Source organism: Gymnoscopelus braueri, assembly GCF_963280865.1.
Source record: "Gymnoscopelus braueri genome assembly, chromosome: 23".
NCBI classification, from domain to species: domain Eukaryota; kingdom Metazoa; phylum Chordata; class Actinopteri; order Myctophiformes; family Myctophidae; genus Gymnoscopelus; species Gymnoscopelus braueri.
Window position 1 is genome coordinate 14,914,322 of NC_137625.1, and position 19,315 is coordinate 14,933,636.

Consider the following 19,315-nt stretch of genomic DNA (forward strand, 5'->3'; position numbering starts at 1 on the left):
GAATCTATGAAAAGTTCAATCTGTAACACAATTGTATGCAATATGTAGTAGGGGGTCCCCTGCTTCATCTCTTTCTCAGCTAAGGGGTCCTTGGTCTGAAAAACATTGAAAAACCCTGCAGTAACAGACTAACACAAAACTATAGTAAGGGTCCCTGTCAATTCCATGATGACCTCAGACATGTAGACCTCTGTGGGGGCCTCTGGTGGGTCTCAGACAGCTTCAGAGAGAAAGATGAGGCTGACCGTGCCCTATGTCAGGCACCTGGAACTGATGGCGAGGTCACCGATATGGGTGGCGTGACAGCGGAGCCAGCAACACTGTAGAGCTCTGGACCCTAATGCAGGACAGTAAAATAAGTATTAAAATAGCTCTATATTGTGAGTAGTCATTGCTATAGAGCAGTGGTTTTCAAAGTGAGGTCCGGTTCCAGGGGGTCCCCAGCCAAATTAATAGTTAGGAACCAAAATGACCCTTATGTGTCTGTAAGTGAGAGTGTAACAGGTCCATTTGGTTCCATTTGTACACTCAGAGTGTACAAATGGATTAACACTGATGATGATACTGCAATGTAGATTGGGGGTCCCCGAGATCAAAATGGTATCAAATGGGGGTCCATGGCCTAATGCATATCTAACTTCAAGGGGTCCTTGAAATTAAAATGGTTGAGACCCCGGCATATCTTTTCAACTGGGGGTCCGTGGGCTATTATGTGTCAATTTGAGGGTCCTTGGCACAAAAAAGTTTGAGAACCACTGCTATAGAGTCTTTGTTCAGAATCAGAGCAGGGTCTCCTTATCACCATATCTCCAGGTCTAATTTGTTTTAGGTCTAATTTTTCTAAGATTAATTTTCAGGTCGGGATAATTATTTCATCCAATCTGAAAGAACTACCGGTACACTACAAAATTGAATCTGATAAATGGGGTTTCTCCTGATGAAATTTGTATCTCACCTGAAAATGTATTTTATACTAGAGCTGGAAAGACGGAGAGACCCCTGTTGAACAAACACTATAACAATGATTTCTATCACAATATAGAGCTTTAAACTTGTCCAAAATGTATCATTTGCACCTTAGCCATTTGAAAGAAAGAAGCGTGATGAGTGTCGAGCCACAGCCTCTTGTTTGTCTGGTTGGTAGAACTGGGTACAAAGGTAATCAGGAACCGGTATCTGCCTGAGGAGGTCCTGGTAGGTCTCAGGCTGGTCCAGCAGATCATTGAAAACCAGATCCTGCAGCTTGTCAATGTATTCTGCAGTAGGAGAAAGATAATGTGAAAAAGTGCAATATCTAATATAATGAGGGGTTGCTAGTTTTGCCAATATGAAAACACAAAAACTTACTAAATGTGGGATTTGTCTTCATGGGTCGCACTGTGTAGTCCCCCTGCTTGTACTTTGGGTACAGGATGTGCCATCTGAGCTCACCATCACTGGTTGTTGCTTGAAGCCGCTTGCCGTTCTCGTTGTAGTGAATGGCTGCCAACTGAGTTCTAAAATAGGACAAGACACATGTACACATACATGTGAAGACACATGCGATGTAAGAAACATTTTCACCCGTCTTGCATATCAAAAATGTTATTAACCAAATCTCTTTGCCGAAAATAGCTGAGCTACACAACAAGTGTTGCGATGTGTTGTGAGCTAGTAGCTTACAATGCTGTTGTAATCTATAACTCATTGGAAAACAATGTTGTCGTGTGTTGTACAATATGTACAAATAGGGATGCTATGTAATGTAACGGGATAGGGACGCTAGGGTTCATGTGGTTTAAAAGTTATTGAGAGGGGCCATATGGAGGCTATTCACAAAAAACTAGAATCACTAAAGTAGTGCATACAATTCCAAATTTAAAAACAAACAAATACATAGACCATACCTGCACAACATCCCGATGAAGGAAAAATAAACACTTTTTGGGGCAAACTTCAGGATCATGCTGTGAAAGGACTCTATGGAAGAGGTCTGAAAGTCACAGCTCATCTTCTCCATGTCCTTCAACAGCCTGGGGGCCTTGATGATATCAGCCAACTTTTCACATGCAGCAGTACCTGTCACACATAAGGATAACTTGGTTCAGTAATAGTTGTAACAAAGAAAAACGAAGTAAATGTAATTTATGTTACCATCATTTTGTGCAAATAAAGTCAAATAAATTGCCAATGTTGCATCAAAGAATTCTGTACATACTTGGTTTGAGCCACTGTCTGGCCTGGTCACCCACAAGAGGCGAATGGAGGCATTCAGGAAAGTCTTCATCATCGTGCGTGTGAACGTCCTGCACATGATTTGCCACCGACTTCCATTTGGCTACAATTTCCCTCCCAGATGACGATGAGGAGCCACACCAATAGAAATGGTTGACCACACTTTTCTTCCAGTGGCCAAGTTCTTTGCAATCCCTCGTTTTGGCAAGAGCATCAATTTTCTTACCAACTCCTACACATAAAATACAGAGTCATCCTATATCTTTGGAACAAAGACTCACTGTTGTGGAAGCACAGGTTGAGCATGGTAAATTAGACTAATATGTTTACTGCACATTGCACAATATTCAAGCAAATTATGGATACCTTTTCCCATGTGCCATGGATCTAAGCGGTGGTCAATCTCGGGCTTCGATTTCAGGAACTTCATCACCCCTGAATGCCTGTCAGTAACTATTGATTTAATAGTACTGAGCCCATTCGCTTTCAGGTGGTCAAGACTCTTTATAAGCCCCTCCTTCTCCATCCGCGCGCTATTTCCCACCTCGTTGCTCTGAAATTACAAATCAGAATAGTTTCCATAACTGTAATGACAGATGATGGTATGCATGTACATTTTAACAAACTTGTAAAGTTTGTAAAATATAATTTCTCCATGAAAAGTAAAATGATAAATACTAATGATGAATACTTTTACCTGTCATTGTAGGCTGAGGAACCCGTCTCCTCTAACCGATAGTCAGGGTCGACCTCTGTTCTTGGCCTTTTGGCAGGAGAGGTGAGTGTAGAGAGGTCAGAAGTGGAGGCTTGAGTGGAAACTGGAGTGGAGGCTGCCAGCGGACTTTGCTGTAGATCTAATATAAGAGTAGAGTCCAACATTAGACAAAGTGAAACGTTGCCTTTATTCATATTTACATGAAAACTGTACACCACCAGGGTACAAAGATTATCTTCAGCTCATTTTGAACCCAGCAGTTAAAATCACAGTCACAGGGTCAGTTACATACTATACAAAGGACAGACAGACAGACAGACAACTATGTGCACTACTGATTGATCTCAAGACTACACTAAAACCTTCTTGTTCAGGTATAGCATGACCCTTCCGTGACCCCAAACATGAATCTGGTTCAAACCATTTCAAGCACAAAATAACAACATCTTGAAAGCAGTGTTCACTAATAATCAGAGACAACAAGGTGTCCACTTAGTAAATGCAGTCCTCAGGTGACATAAAACAATACAATATCACATTATAATTTAAATTGGAACACTATACCATCAAATATTGTTATACTGATGAAAGTTATAAAGATATTGTGACATATTTTGGCCATATCACACAGCCCTACCTTGCACAAGTGTTATTACAGGATCAGTGCTGCACGCTTTGTGTTTGACCCGTTGGATGACTTGAGTACCTATGACAGCAGACATTACAAAAGGGATTACTCACAAATTAAGACATTAGTTATAGCACAAATATGGGGGTTATACTGTATGAACAGAGACATAAACTCACTCTTGCTTCTTCTTTCAGGCTTCTTGCGGTATTGCACACCAATATCCCTCCTGTCAGGAGAGGTTTGACAGCCAACGTCCCTGGAAGCAGGTGTTTCTGTCTGGCATCCCATCTCCTGGCATACCTTAGGCTGTTGTAATTGTAAATACAATTATTGTAAATCACCTGATCAGTTGACACCAAATTATTAATTTGTGAATGACAATGATAGAAGACATGGGCAAATAATACATAAATCAGTTCACCACAACTAATATTTTGCATCCGATATAGTGCAGAGAAAAATAATAATAATAACACATACATATATATATATATATATATATATATATATATATATATATATATATATATATAATAACATATTATTGTATATATATATATATATATATATATATATATATTATAATTAAATATATATATATATATATTACAATAATTTAAAAAAATATATAATAATAACAATATATACATATATATATATATATATATATATATATATATATAAATTATTTAATATATATTATTTATTTTTAATTGTTATTATAATATATATATATATATATATATATATATATATATATATATATATATATATATATATATATATATATATATATAATAATATTTATATTTTTTTTAATATTTTATATATACATCTATATTTATATATCTATTATAGGTTATATTTTGCATAGTTATATTATTGCATCACTCATATTTTGCATCAGTTCAGGACAAAAAAAGTTAGAACAGGGGTCTTCAACAGGGGGTCCGGACCCCTAGGGGCCGGGGGTCCCCAGAGTTACAGGGGGACCACCAAATCTTTGTGTTTGGAACTTCTTTTTTTTAAACTTTTTTCACTTGAACCCCAGCTATTCTGGTAGGAGCATTTTCCAAAAATTGCTGATCTACAAGCTTGTAGATCGGCTATTTTCTGTAAAGAGGTTTGGTTGGGGGGAGGGGGGGTAGCAGACCAAGTACAGACTAAGTATTGAGGACTAAAATACATGAATCCATGACGTGCAAATAAACAAATAAGCATGAATTTACACAGCATTGATGATAGTGTTGTCAAACAACTCTATGAAGCTATGAAATCTATGAAAATGTTAATCTGCAACACAATTCTATACAATATGTAGTGGGGGTCCCTGCTTCATCTTTCTCTCATCTATACAATATGTAGTGGGGGTCCCTGCTTCATCTCTCTCATCTATACAATATGTAGTGGGGGTCCCTGCTTCATTTCTCTCAGCTATACACATCGAAAATAGCAGATCTACAAGCTCACAACGCGTCGCTGACGCAATGCGTTGTGAGCTTGTAGATCTGCTATTTTGGGCGCACGGCCACGTTGTACGACGAAGTATACATTCACAATGCAAAAGTAAACATGATCTGTGTGGACTGGACACTGGAGTATTTCTTTTGATGGGAAATTTACTTCTCATTGAACTGTAGTAGTCTTGGCGTTACTGATAACACATAAGAGATAACGTTGACTTCTCCAATTCAAATAATGAAGGCTAATACACTGAATTTGATGGTAGGAGAAAGGCTGCAGGATTCGGTGCAGCATCGGCCTTCAGTCGCAGCTGACTTGTTGCAGAATAACCCAACTGGACCATGCCGTAGTTCTCGTAGCTTTCGGCGGAGAAATGTTTGTTACAGACAAACATTCCCTGGGTGTTGGTTGAGACATTCCGACCCATAGCTCTCAACCACAGTACGGCTTTCTCACGGTGCTTTGGGAAGGCATGGAGCCCTGAAGTAGCCTTACATTCAAAGAATGCACAGGAACGGCCCATCGTCGCGACAAATTAAAAAAGTGTATCCTACTAGAATAATTGTTAACACTAATACTATAAAACACTACATTTGAATTAACTACTTGTGAAGACTTTGGGCTTATTTTTCTGTGAAGTTGCTTGTAAATATTGGTAGTTGGTGGTTGCGTTTTTTGGGGCTTTTTTCTAAAGTGTAGTTGATTATTTGGACTTGGGCTTCACAATTTTAAAATTATTCTAACCAGTGGTTCTCAATTATGTTTAGGCTATGGACCCTTAAAGGAATATGTATTTGTCCCTAACCCCCATCTGAAAATATTTTGTGCCAGGGAGCCCCGTACCAGATTTGTGGTGTTAGTGTTTAAAAAAATCCTCAATATTTCACATTTTTAAATAGCAGATCTCGTTGTGAGCTTGTAGATCGGCTATTTTCAATGTATACAGTAAAGGTTTAAAGTGCTCATAATGGCCTAGTGCAAGTCTTCAACAGGGGTCCGCGACCCCTAGGGGGTCCGCGAGGTACTGCAGGGGGTCCGCGAAATTGTTGCTTGATTAGACATATATTAGACATATATATATTTTTAAAATATTTTCCACATTTATGTATTAAATAAATGATATCTATAAATTACATAATTATAATTATGTCCATTTTGAATAGCTTGTATACATGATTGTGAAATTGACATTTTGTTCTCAGTTAATAAGGTATGTTTATAAATGGCAGTGCGGCCACCCTACTCACTGTACCCTGTACATGTATGTTTAAAATAAAAGCATGAATATATTAATCTGTCTATTTTTAATAGCTTAGTATTGATGCACAATGACATGTATGTTTATGAAACACAATTGTATACATAATTATACAATATATGTTTATTGATCATGATTAGATAGACCTTTATTGATCATAACACTTATTTTAACCAAGTACCATTTGATGTACTTTTACTTAATTACTTCATTACATCTCCAACCTGGAATCCAGGCTGATTCGCTCTGTTCAGAGGATTATTATTATATCAGCCTGCTACATCTCAGAGGCCACTATTGTACTTTGTACTCCTCTACAACTATTTGAAAACTTCTGAGATTAATGTGTTCTGCCTGGTTGAATGTTGTTATTGGCAGGGTGTAGCATTAGCTACATTATTGGCGTTACAGTTTAGCCTAAACTATAAAAGCATGGTTATATGTTGTTTTATGTCTTGCAAATGTATTTCATGAATACATGTAGATAATGTGTAGGCAGAAATATCATGTTGTGCCATGCAGTCCTATTTTGTAGACATCAGGGGCCAGTTGCACCACCTCATACTAAGTTCAAACTTAGCCTAGTTATAGCTTAAATGGCTTTTAAAAAGCCATTTAACCAATTTAGCCAGGAAAGTATGTGTCATTTTAGATTTCTTTGGCTATTCAAAAATAGCAGATATACAAGCTCATAGCGCAGCACTCGGTGCTATTTTTTAATAGCCAAAGAAATCTAAAAATGACAGATGCATCCCCGGATTGAATGGGTTAAGCTATAACTAGGCTAAGTTTGAACTTGTATGAGGTGGTGCAACTGGCCCCTGAAATGCATGCTGGCAGTGAAATAAGGCTGCCAGAACTCTGAGTCACCACTAGATGGAAGTGTTGGCCTAAAAAGGGAGTTGGGTGTCCAACCATGGTCAGCCCCTGGGTCTGGCAAGAGAGGCAAGAGCAAACCCATTTTATTGTCAGAGAGCTGTCTGTGCACCTTGTGACCGGAAGACCAACAAAGTTTTAAGTAATTCATAACATAAAGAAAGCGAGGATGGAATTTTACATCCGTTTTACCAAGGTATATCAAGAGGCAGCATGGCAGAAGCTCAGCTCAGGTGCCCGGCCCCCAGCATCTTTACTGGGCACAGAGACGATATGTATATAGGGGTGAAGTAGGTAGTAGGTATCGAAACGTTGTCGCAAATAATTAAGTAAATCCTTTACCTGGAAAGTGGTGTGCGGGCTCTACCTCTTTTCATATTAGTTTCATTGGCCCAGCATCCACCGTCGATGTGCGTGTAAATAAGTATGCTTTGAGATTGGATGGCAGTCAAACACAAATACATAGTATATGAGGCGGTGATAATAAACAAAAGTCCTTTAATAAAACATTGACAATATTAAAGAAAAATGCAACACAAATCAAATGCAGTACTGAGAACCAGTACGCTAAAACAACCAGAATGAGAAGTGCCTTAAATGTAGGCCCAATAAAATGGCTGATTTAAAATTAATTAAAACTGATTTTGTAAAAAATTCTAATAGCTTTCAAAGGAGACTTAGCATAAACTGTGACTTTGCTATTAAACATCTCAGGTAGGTTCTAAAATTCTAAACATCCAGGGACCCTGGCCTGATGGCAGAACTACTGTCCAGGTTTTATTAGGCCATTTGCATAACTGGCCATCAACAAAAGACAAGTTACGAAGTATGTGAAGACTTCTTCTTTGGTTTCTCCTTCTTCTTAGTTTTGAATACCGGAGAACTCAGGAACTGCGAATCGGTCCCTTTGTCTCCACGCCTCATTTTGCTAATCAAAAGAGAAAAATCATAATTTAGGACTCTTGTGCATTATATTTCCAGTCAAACAAGCAAAGGAGAAAATATAAAGGACAACAAAACTGAGGGGATAGCCACAGAACACACACACACACACTACAGCACAGTTCATCATTTAGACCGCTGCCCTGTTGAAATAAGTTATATGGCAGTGCGGACAAAGGACTTTACAAAACTCACAGCATTACACCGTGGTAGTACGAAGCTAAAACTAAAAGTGCTCCTCAGGGCTTTCAACCCATTAAGACCTGAGGTCGATTCTACAAATGCCTTCTAAATCCAAACAGTATTCTGAAAAAACCTTTGTTTCTATATCAGTGGTGCTCAAACTTTTTCATGTCAAGGACCACCAACATTATGTATTTGGCCACGGACCACCATCTCAAAATATCTTTGTTCCAGGGACCCCCAGAAGTAAAGATTTCAGTAAAAAAAAAAAAAAAAACGCTTTAAAACTACATTCAAAGATTTGCACACGTTTTCAAAAATAGCAGATCTACAAGCTCGTAGCGCGGCACTCTGTATTTTTGAATAGCCAAAGTGTAAAATAATGCTTTTTAGCTCAAATCAAAAAGGGCCACAGATGCGTTCCAGGTCTTAATGGGTTAAGACCTGAGGTAGATTCTACAAATTCCTTCCAAATCAGTAGTTCTCAACTTTTTACGTGCCAAGGACACCCAAATTGATATGTATTTGGCTGCGGACCCCCCCAATCTAAAAATGATTTGTGCAAGGGACCCCCCAGAAGCGAAGATGTGTTAGAAAATAGTTTTCAAACACTTAGGATTTTTCAAAACAAATTGAAAAATAGCAGATTGTGATGCGCTGCGAGCTTGTATGCCTGCTATTTTTGAGAACCACTGTTCTAAACTTATGTTGGTATTTAGCTATAATCTAAAATGACACTGCCACCCAGGTTTGGAATAGCCTAACCCCTTCCCTCAAAAAGTGCAGTTCGCTGGGCTCTTTTAAAAACAGCCCTGAAAATTCACCTTACAGGAGGCCAAAAAAGGAGGTAGTACTATTTCCCCCCCCCCCCCCCCCCGTTCTTGTACATATAGCTTTTTATTTTATCCCCCTTTTTTATTGTACATTAGTGTTCTCTTTTTCCGTTTTCTTGTATTGATATTTGAACTGTGGTGCCTCTATACATGTCTATGAATTTGAATACCAAAAAGTTGGAAACAAGACCGCAAGGACTTTTATGAATGGACCTTTTAGACAAAGTATTTTAAAACCTTGCCGTTTTCCTTTTTTTTTGCCTAATAAAATATTCAATCAAAAACACGGATGCTTTCCCGGATTGAATGGGTTAAAAACCTGAGCAGTGCAAATGTAATTCACATTGCACTGCAGTATGGTAAGTTGCTCTGTGACGATCTCGTAAGAGTCAGGGGGGATACCAATAATGCAACGTTCCTTTTTGATCACCTTAAAAAAAAGAAAACGTACCAATTGATCGGTGGTTCCTTGTAATTAATGGCGGCATGGCGTCTCCTCTGTGGCCTCAAGGCGCCGTTATCCGAGGCCACATTACTATCCTCCTCACTCGCCGTTGGCACCCTCTCTGTTGTAGGAAAGCAAAATGTAATTCACAAAAGCAATCTTGCCAACTGTCATTATATGAAACACAAATGTGGCTAAAGAAAGACTAGGACAAGAGTTCCAAGAATGTTACAAACAGGATGGAATATCAAAAACCTGTTTGAAAGACATTTGTCACATGACTTAGATAATTTGCACTTGATTTGGTGAAAGAATGAAACATTCAGGAGTCTTCAACAGGGGCTCAGAGTTACTACAAGGGGGCAGTCAAATCTTTGTTTGATAGGATTTTTTTTACATTAGCCACTTGAACCCTAGAATCCCTATTCTGAGAACTTTTGCCAAAAATAGTCGATCTACAAGCTCACAACACCTCCCCGGGTACACCCCTTCCCCCAGGACCCCACTTTAAGAACCAATGCTCTAACATATCACACCTGGAGATGCTTCAGCTGGAACAGGGTCTTCATATGTTTCACTGGCTGGACTTTCATTGTTGTTCTCTGGGACAACAAATGTCTCTCTGCACCTAGAAGGAATGTGGACTTCTCCTGTAAGTCCTGCTCTTCTCACGCCTCCATCATCTGTGGCTGTGTTGGTGCTGGTTTGTGATGTCGACATTTTCTCTGCCATGACACACAGGATTAAATGAGAATTATTGCTATTAGTTTTTTACATATAGTATAACATAACCACAACAACAAACTTTCTATCACAATAACCACAACAACAAACTTTCTATCAACTGGAAAGGGCCCTGAATAGAGTCTACACAAGAATGCCACTAGGTGTCACATGGACTGACCACATCAGAAATGTGGTCCTCTACGGCAGTGGTTCTCAACCTGTGGATTGTCTGTGGACTGTCATCTGGGGACCCTGGACCCCAGATGATAGTGAAATGACAAAGCCTTTTTAATACCTAAAAGACATTCTCTCTGCCATGACACAGGATGAAATGAGAATCAATAATTATCTTTGCAAAAGAGTAAAAAAAGAAAAACATCACTTATTATATAGTTACGGTATAACCAAGCATTCTTGTGCTTGGTTAAAACAGGGCTCATAAAAAAAAAAAAAAATTAAATGTTCTCTTTCACTAGTCACTACATTCATGAATCTCCTCTTTGGCCGTCCTTTAGGCCTTTTGCCTGCCAGTTCCAACCTAAGCATCCTTCTACCGATATACATCACTATCCCTCCTCTGTACATGGCCAAACCATTCCAAGTCTGGCCTCTCTGGATTTATCTCCAAGAGATCTAACATGCAGCTGTCCCTCTGATCCATCCTTGTCACTCCCAGAGATAACCTTAACATTTAGTCTCTGCTACCCGTCTTTTCCTCAGTGCAACTGTCTCTAAAAACCATACAACATAGCTGCATAGCTGGTCTCACCACCGTCTTGTACACCTTTCACATCATTCTATCTGATACTCTCCTATCACACATCACACCTGACATGTTTCGTACCCTCTTTTCCACACTCCTCCCTGTAACTTCATCGTTCCACTTGGGTTCCTCTCATTCACGCAAATGTATTCCGTCTTGCTGTGGCTAACCTTCATTCCTCTCCAGGGCATATATCCACCTCTAAAATTAATGTTGGTAAGTAAGCATGCATCATATCACACCTTGAGATGCTTCAGCTGCAATTACAGGGTCTTCATGGGTGTCACTGGCTGAACTTTCATTGTTCTCTGCGACAACAAATGTCTCTCTGCATCTTGCTCTGCCGTTTCTTCTGGAAGGAATGTGGACTTCTCCTCCTGTAGGTCCTTCCCTCACGCCTCCATCATCTGTAGCTGTGTTGGTGCTGGTTTGTGACGTCGACAGTCTCTCTGCCATGACACACAGGATGAAATGAGAATGCATATCTTTGCATACAAGAACAGTAAAAAAGAAAATCTTCACGCATCATATAGTTACTAAGGTACCGTATAACCAAAACAGGGCTGTCATAATCGATTGAAATGGCTCATTATGTTTACCTAAGACAACAAATGTCTCTCTGCATCTTGGTCTGTTTCTTCTTGAATGTCCAACAGCACCTCCATGATCTGTGGCCATAGTGGTGTTGGTCAGTTCTGCCATGACACAGAAATATCGTTTTTGTTTTTACATAAAAACACAAATATAACCAAGATCGTTCTCATCATTACTGAAGGTTTAACCACATACAGAATGGAGGGAAAAAAGTGTTGAACTAAAATGTCTGTATAACGATGCCATTGGGTGGAAACCTCATATGTCCAAAACTGTTACTTTTCAGGATTCAAATTCAAAAGAAGCAAATCTACAAGCTTCGAGCTTGCAGATCTGCTACTTTCGATACTTTTGTGTGACACTGTAGTATGATCAAGTAGGGCGTTAATTTACGGGGGGGAAAAAGACAGAATATTGAGCTAAGAGGTTTCTGCCCGACGACAGCGATATGTTGACGCACCTGGAGATGCTTCAGCAGGAATTACAACAGGCACCGCCCTCACTGCCTCTCTGCCAGAGATCAGCTGCTGGTGGCTAGGGACCACAAAGTCCAGGTCGGGGTCAGCAGGGCCGGCATCCATCGACGAGTCCTGGAGACGACATCGGTCATCGTGTGACTTGAATTCTCCACTACTTTCATTCTTTGCCTTCTTGGCCCTCAAAAGGCCAATGAGGTTCTCTTTTACTGCGGTTTTGTCATCATCGCTGGATGATCCTTGACGATCTGCAGGCGTCATCTCCTTAACTCGCTTTCTGGTGCTACGGGGTTTGTTGGCACAGAGAGAAAGGCTGTGACTAGGTTCTGATGACTGGAGTGTGGCATCAGTATCTGCAGAGGCCAAGCATGCATCATGCAACTGTTGGCCGTGGCATGGGTCATATTCTTGCATATTATCATTGTCATCCGTTTCATGTTCCTGCGTATTGTCGGCGTCATCCGAGTGGCGTTGTCGAGTAGCGAACCTCTGAAAGTCCTCTGGAATCTGGCTCTGTGCACGTTCTTTGGCTCTGGAGCTCTTCGGTTCAGGGTTTAGGTCACAAGCCTGACGCTGCCTTAATTTGGGAATGCGAGAGACAATAAGACTTTTCTGTATCGTGGCTGGCTGGACCTCTTCCGTACGGTTGCATATCTGTAACAAAGTGCTAATGGGCTTACTCTGCATTTCAGGGCTCCTCGCCTCTGAACGCTCAGCCCCACAGTCACCAGCAGCACCTTGATCCGTCAACGTTTCGTTTTCTTTTCCAGCCTTCAGCAGCAATGCTTTTTTCCCCACTTGAGTCTTTTCCTTATTTTTCACAGAGCCTTTCTTTTCCTTCTTGACAGCGCTTTCTACAGTGATGATCTCTGTGCCGTCAGACGCAGTCAGCTCCATCTCCGCGTTCAGAAGCATGGTGCCAACTGGATGGTCAGCAGCCATGCTACTTGGAGGAGGGTCAATAACCTGAGCAGGGGCAAGTGATGGCGACTCCTCACACGTGATGGCAACTGGGGAGGTGTGTAGGGCTGTCACGATTACAAAAGTTAAAGTTGACGATTAATTGTCATACAAGTAATTGCGATTAACGATTTTTGGCATTGAACACTGGAACATGAATAAAAATTACATTTCTTTTTGGCTTTGTAACACCACGAAGGGCAAATAACTTAAATATGCAAAGAAATGACTGACAAAAAAAATGCTGGAATATTGAAAAGATATTGGAATACATAAGTAAACGATTAAAAAATTATGATTATCAAATAATTTGCGATTAGACGATGATGTGATGTAATAATTGTGACCCTTCTGAAGACAGAAAGCAGAGTTACTACCGAACGCAGGCTGAAGGAACATTTGTGCTTTCCTCCTGTCAGGTCCCCGTAGGATGTCAGACTGGAGTACTCTTCCCCGGTCAGCCTGCACCTCCACACCCAAAGGACTACCCAAGTCACTTCTGCCATCTGTGAAAATAAAACATTCAATTAAAAAAAAGTCACGCAAACCTGCTTGAACAGATTGAAGGGATATTTCACTTTCAACCATGTTGAAAGTTTCATTTATTTTATTATTTTTTATCTTCCAAAGAATTATGAAAGAAAATGTAAAAAGTAATTGAAAAAACACGGCCCCCCTCACCAGAACCAAGGACGGGTGTTTTCGATGAAGCGAACATGGTTAAAGGGTTTGAAGCAACTTATAAACTGTCTGGGATGAAACTTTAAAATGACCACAAACATGTTTGAAAGTGAAATATCCCTTTAAGGCTGCAGTGATAGATGTACAGTGGTGCAATACAGTTTGTGAACCCTTTATAAGTGTGTATAATTCTGCATAAAACATCTGATTTTCACAAACTGCAATATGGTCCAATATTACACATCTATGAATGGCAAAGGTCTGGTTCACAGACCAGTTATTTGAAGGTGAAATTTTAAGTCGGGTGCAGCCTGATCTCCAGAGATTACCGTAACATTGCACGGAACGAGTGCACTTCATTCCGTGGATAGCCGCCTCGGAACTCCCGAATTGCGTGCATATGTACGGCGAGTCCCACGGTGGGCGTAACTAGTCGCAACCCGGAAAAACCCGGAAGCAGAGCAGTCCCCACAAAAACATTTTACGATTCTGTGCCTATCGGTACATAACTCAAACGGCGCTGAGTAGGCACAGGCGAACGTCCCACCGTTCAGGACGGCAACTCGGTCGCCTTAGCTCCCTCGGTGGTCCTTCACGGGGTGACAGTTCGCCTGTGACTGCGCGCCTCCGAAATGGTTGTCACAAAGGGAGCGCCGTACCATATGCACGCAATTCGGGAGTTCCGAGGCGGCTATCCACGGAATGAAGTGCACTCGTTCCGTGCAATGTTACGGTAATCTCTGGAGATCGGGTTGTTTCAATCACACAGCTCAAACTCACTGGTTTTGACTATATTTTCCTCAATATATAAATGTAGTAGTATAATATTTGTCTCATTTGTTTAATTGGGTTCCCTTTATATAGCCTACTTTAAGGACTTATGTGAAAATGTGATGATGCTTCAAGTCATATTTATCCAGAAATATAGAAAGTATTAACCGGTTCCCAAAATTTCAAGCACCAAATGTAAATTCAGTTAATACTCTCACTAGTACCAGTAGAGATGGTGGACCCACCGTGGAAATCACTGGCTTGTTGCAGGTCACGCGTTGGGAGACCTGGCTTAGGAGGCAACTGAACTGGGTGTTGACCACTGAGTGAGGGAGAGACAAAGGGGGTCAGTGCTGACAGAATCTGTCTTGACAGATTAGTAAATGAGTTCATATTCTGACCACTCTAAGATGTCAAAATCAGAAGGCCCTGAAATGAGAGCATACCCAGGAGCATGTGAATACTTGTACCACCACTGCTTACTAAATGTTCTCACCTCTCCAGGTGAATGTTGTCATCACCGGTGGTGTCAACAGGTTGCCTGCTGCAGCCATCAGATCGTTCGGGAGGGTCCTGAGAAATCACAAACACAATCACATCATGCCCAGTAATGTTGGGCGTATATTCTGAAGTAGTGATGTGTCGGTCATGATCGATCCGTTCATAAGAACTAGTTCTTTGCCGTGAGCGAACACGTTCATGACTCGAAACTGCTGCGTTCACGGTTTCGTTCATGCCCCCCCTCCCCCCCCCGCACACACGACGGGCGGGCTGTTATTCCTCCCGCGACAGACCATCAGACAGACAGAAAGCTGTGCTGTAGAGTTTCAGTATAGACATGCATGCGTATTGCTATTTGAATTGAAATAAAGGTAGCCTACTGTTGTTCCTGGACAAAAGACAGATAGTGTTAGCACCACATTTAAGTATCAAAAGAAATATGCATGTTCCTAGACAAAGGACAGATAGGTCAATTAACACGTTTTAGTTTGAGTAGAAGATGCAAATAGTATGCTACAGCTACAATTCATGAAGTTAATAGTAGTTAAAGACATGGATGGAAATCGATAGTCATGTGAGTGTACTGACTTGGGCTGCTTTGTATAAAATTATTATTATTATAAATAATTATCAACAAATAAAAATAACTTTACATTATATATTGCAGTAATTTATTACTTCTACACATTATATTACAAAGAAGATGGTGCAATTAGATCGTGAATGACAGTGCTGCGTTTCTGTACAGACTGTGCAGTCATGTCAGTGGGATCAGATGCACACAGTTGCATGCAGTTAGCGTAGCGCATCGCATACGCTCCCCCGGGACCGGAAGCGCTACTGAACGAGAACGTGAACGAATCATTTGAACGAATCTTTACCGTGAACGAAATCGTTCGTTCACCGAAATGAACTGTTTTTCCCACCACTATTCTGAAGCCTCCTCCCCTAAAATCACATTATATATATATATATATATATATATATATATATATATTCATACAGGACAGTGAAGATTATATCTAGAGCTTTTCCATGCCAAGGACCCCCAAATAGCCATGGCCTCCGACTGCAGGCCCCCATTGCAAAAAGGCTTAAAAATAAAAAGCTAAAATAGCCAGTCTACAAGCTCGCAACGCGACAGGTTGTGGATCTTGTAGAGTAGTACAGTAGTTCCCAAAATGGGGGTCCAAATTGTATTGGGGGTCCCCAGATGATTAGCAACATTGTTTTCCCACTCAACAGTAAACAAACCAACAAGCTCACACAACGCCTCTCAGTGCGAGGCGTTGTGAGCTTGTAGTTTGGCTATTTTCACAATCTTTATCTGTGGAACCGAGCCCAACTAAATGTAATGACTCAACTCTTACAATTCCAAGTGCTTATCAGGGTGGGGGTCCCCAGTTCAAATATGATAATTTGGGGGGGGGGGGTCACAGCCTGAAAACTTACCACACCACTGGTGTAGAGAGAAAAAAATAAGAGTACACACACACACAATACAAGTGCTCCGTGTTTAGAAGTTAAAGGGATAGTTCACCGCCAAAATGACTTTTTTGCTATTGATTAGTCACCCCATGGATGACCGGCAGCAGTTCCGGTAGGAGTCACAAAGAGTCGCCTTTGTGTCTCCTACCGGAACCGCTGCCTACCGGTCCACTGGTCATCAAATTATTGGCTTAGGAATGCGTCAAAAACAAAACAAATATCCATGAAGTCTCCATTGGGTGATTAATCTATAGAGGAAAAAAAAAGGCATTTTGGGGGTGAACTATCCCTTTAAACTAGAATCATTCATTTGCACAGTCTGAGAGAAATGCCCTTACAGCATGAGGAGAGACCCGGCCAATCATCATGTCCACGTGGGCTTGGAGATCTGAGGATAGGACAGTTGTCTTGTCCACGTGGGTTTTCAGATCATTAAGGATGACCAACTGTAGAGAGAAAAAAAAACATGTCAAATAAAAGTGACACTTGAATTGAAAACAATCTCTTCCCTTTGGTTGAACACTGTGTGCCTATGCCATATGAAAGCAAAATGTATAGGGTTTAACCCATGACGACATGAAAAAGGACTACATGACGTATTATTTGTGATAATAACACCAACCAGGCTTCTCTCATTGCCTCTGCTGGTGGCCAGGTCAAATTTGATAGCCTGTAGCTCTTTGAGCAGGGCCACATTTTGGACCTGCAGCAGCCGGTTGTTGACCTTCAGCGCGGTGACGTCGTCAGCCAAGGCCTTGTTTTGAAGCATCAGTGAGGACTTGAAGAGCATTCTGCTTTCTGGTGGTGTGGTCACAGAAAGAAAAAAAGAAAACAAATAGAGCAGCCATGTATAATTATTTCACGTTTCCTCTGGACCAAACAACAACGATAAAGCTTGTGTGTGTGTGTTTTTTTTTTTACACAGTGGTGGAAAAAAGTAGCTTAGATAAGTTATTTTCAAATCGCCGAAATGTATATAGGGCTGAAGTGGGTACAGTTTATTTTGTAATAAAATCTACAAAGTAACTAAAGTTTTCCCAAAACAATGGTGGCGTAAAAAGTACAATATTTGCCTCTGAGATGTAGTGGAGTAGAAGTAAAAGTATTGAAAATACTCCAGTAAATAAAAAATACCTCAAAAGCATTATCTGCAGTGGTGTAGTACTGTACTTAAGTATTTTTACTTTCTTCAGTATTTACAATTCAATACCTTTACTTCTACCCCACTCCATCTCAGAGGAAACTATTGTACTTTTACTCCACTACAATTGTATGCCAACGTTAGTTACTAGTTATTTTGTAGATTTTGATTACTACAAAACATACATTAACCACTTCAGCTCCATTTAAACTTTAGCCATTTGAAAAAAGCAGATCTACAAGCTCACAACGCTCAAAAGATTTGTATACTTGTTATACATTTGAAACCTGAGAAATGAGACAGTCTGCAAAATGAGTACTTTTACTTTTGGTACATTTTGATGCCAATACTTTTACTCAAGTAAATGTTGAATTCTGGACTTTTACTCGTAACAGAGAGTGCTTCTACATTGCAGTATTAATACTTTTACTTAAGTAAAAAGTACCTTTATCTCTGGACAAACAAAAACAATAAAGCTTGTGTCTTTGGCTTTTAAACATGTATAAGTCACACTTCACTTACTGAACACTCTCTTCTTCACATTCCAAGCAGCCACCAGAGTCTGCCTCACTGTCCTGGAAGGCATGCCCGTCGGTGACATGATGACGACGCTAAAAGGACAAAAAAAGAACGTAAAAATGGAGATCGAAAAGCCCAAGTTTTAGTCAACTATTACAACGTTAGCAAGAAGTTGACCGTTAATAGGATACAGGTGTACTGTCTGCAGTGTCTGTTAACCAGTGGTGGAAAGTAACTAAGTACATTTACTTAAGTGCTGTACTTAAGTACAATTGTGAGGCATTTTTTACTTTAGTGGAGTATTCAATATTTCCAATGTTCAATACTTTTACTCCACTACATCTCGGAGGAAAGTATTGTACTTTAACTCCACTGCAATTATTTGAAAACTTAAATGACTAGTTACTTGCAGATATAAATCATATTATAAAACACACATTAACCACTTTAGCCTTGTTTTATATCTAGGCTATTTTCAAACATATAGTACTTTTGCTACTTTTTTTTAGTACAGTTTGATGCCAATACGTTTGTACTTTCACTCAAGTAAATTTTGAACACCGGACTTTTACGGTACTTCCACATTGCAGTATTGATACTTTTACTTAAATAAAACATTTGAGTACTTTTTCCACCACTGTTAGTAGGCTACAGGAGTACTGTAAAGCTAGCTTAAGTGGGCTCACAACAAGAAGTTACGTTAAAAACGTTGTCCGTTAGGCTCCAGGGGAGGGCTTTCTATGATACTGTTTGTTTGTGTCACGACGACCTTAATGTTAAAACAACTAGAAACTAGTAAAAATGACAAACCTGGTGCAGTGACAGTCGTGATGATATATTATATAAAGTGTTGTTGAACCAGAAAACCAAGCCTTGTCTCCTCCACCTCCAGTTTACACGGCTGTATTTAACAAGGAGGAACGGAGCAGGATTTAAATATCACAACAAGCAGTCACTTCCTGAAGAAATGGGCGTGTCCCAGAGCCCTTTAGCCAATCACACACGTGAAGCGTCGTGACGCAAGATTATAGCTCATGATCAGCCCAGCCACACGCACGTCACGCACGCACGCACTCAGACGCGCGCGCGCACCCACACACACACACACACACACACACACACACACACACACAC

The 19,315-nt window shown here is 40.3% G+C and overlaps 2 protein-coding genes across 3 annotated transcripts; both read right to left on the minus strand.

Moving 5' to 3' along the window:
• Positions 1-209: 209 nt before the first annotated feature.
• Positions 210-2,001, minus strand: LOC308079387 (uncharacterized protein). The gene is made up of 4 exons (XM_080420846.1): positions 1,887-2,001; positions 1,348-1,496; positions 1,077-1,256; positions 210-337 (listed from the first exon to the last, which is right to left on the minus strand). Exons 1-3 carry the CDS (start codon positions 1,997-1,999, stop codon positions 1,078-1,080), a joined length of 441 nt encoding a protein of 146 aa, XP_080276972.1. The 5' UTR covers positions 2,000-2,001; the 3' UTR covers positions 210-337; position 1,077.
• A 5,833-nt stretch (positions 2,002-7,834) lies between these two features.
• Positions 7,835-13,548, minus strand: LOC308079515 (uncharacterized protein). 2 transcript variants are annotated; one of them, XM_080421063.1, is made up of 7 exons: positions 13,458-13,548; positions 12,105-13,148; positions 11,650-11,745; positions 11,293-11,499; positions 10,098-10,286; positions 9,568-9,682; positions 7,835-8,086 (listed from the first exon to the last, which is right to left on the minus strand). In XM_080421063.1, exons 1-7 carry the CDS (start codon positions 13,477-13,479, stop codon positions 7,978-7,980), a joined length of 1,782 nt encoding a protein of 593 aa, XP_080277189.1. In that variant the 5' UTR covers positions 13,480-13,548; the 3' UTR covers positions 7,835-7,977. The 2 variants fall into 2 exon arrangements, with proteins under 2 accessions (XP_080277189.1, XP_080277190.1); XM_080421064.1 differs by lacking the exon at positions 11,293-11,499.
• Between the last annotated feature and the right edge of the window lie 5,767 nt (positions 13,549-19,315).

Bases quoted from the DNA above. Each gene is read 5' to 3' on its own strand.
- LOC308079515 (XM_080421063.1), bottom strand. From the start codon at position 13,479: ATGTTCCTTCAGCCTGCGTTCG. The intron at 13,149-13,457 runs GTAGTAACTCTG...TAATCGTGACAG, and splicing joins GTTCCTTCAGCCTGCGTTCG to CCCTACACACCTCCCCAGTT. The intron at 11,746-12,104 runs GTGCGTCAACAT...GTGTCATGGCAG, and splicing joins TCCTGCTGAAGCATCTCCAG to AACTGACCAACACCACTATG.
- LOC308079387 (XM_080420846.1), bottom strand. From the start codon at position 1,999: ATGGAGAAGATGAGCTGTGACTTTCAGACCTCTTCCATAGAGTCCTTT. The intron at 1,497-1,886 runs GTATGGTCTATG...GTCCTATTTTAG, and splicing joins TTCATCGGGATGTTGTGCAG to AACTCAGTTGGCAGCCATTC. The intron at 1,257-1,347 runs GTAAGTTTTTGT...CTCCTACTGCAG, and splicing joins GAAGACAAATCCCACATTTA to AATACATTGACAAGCTGCAG.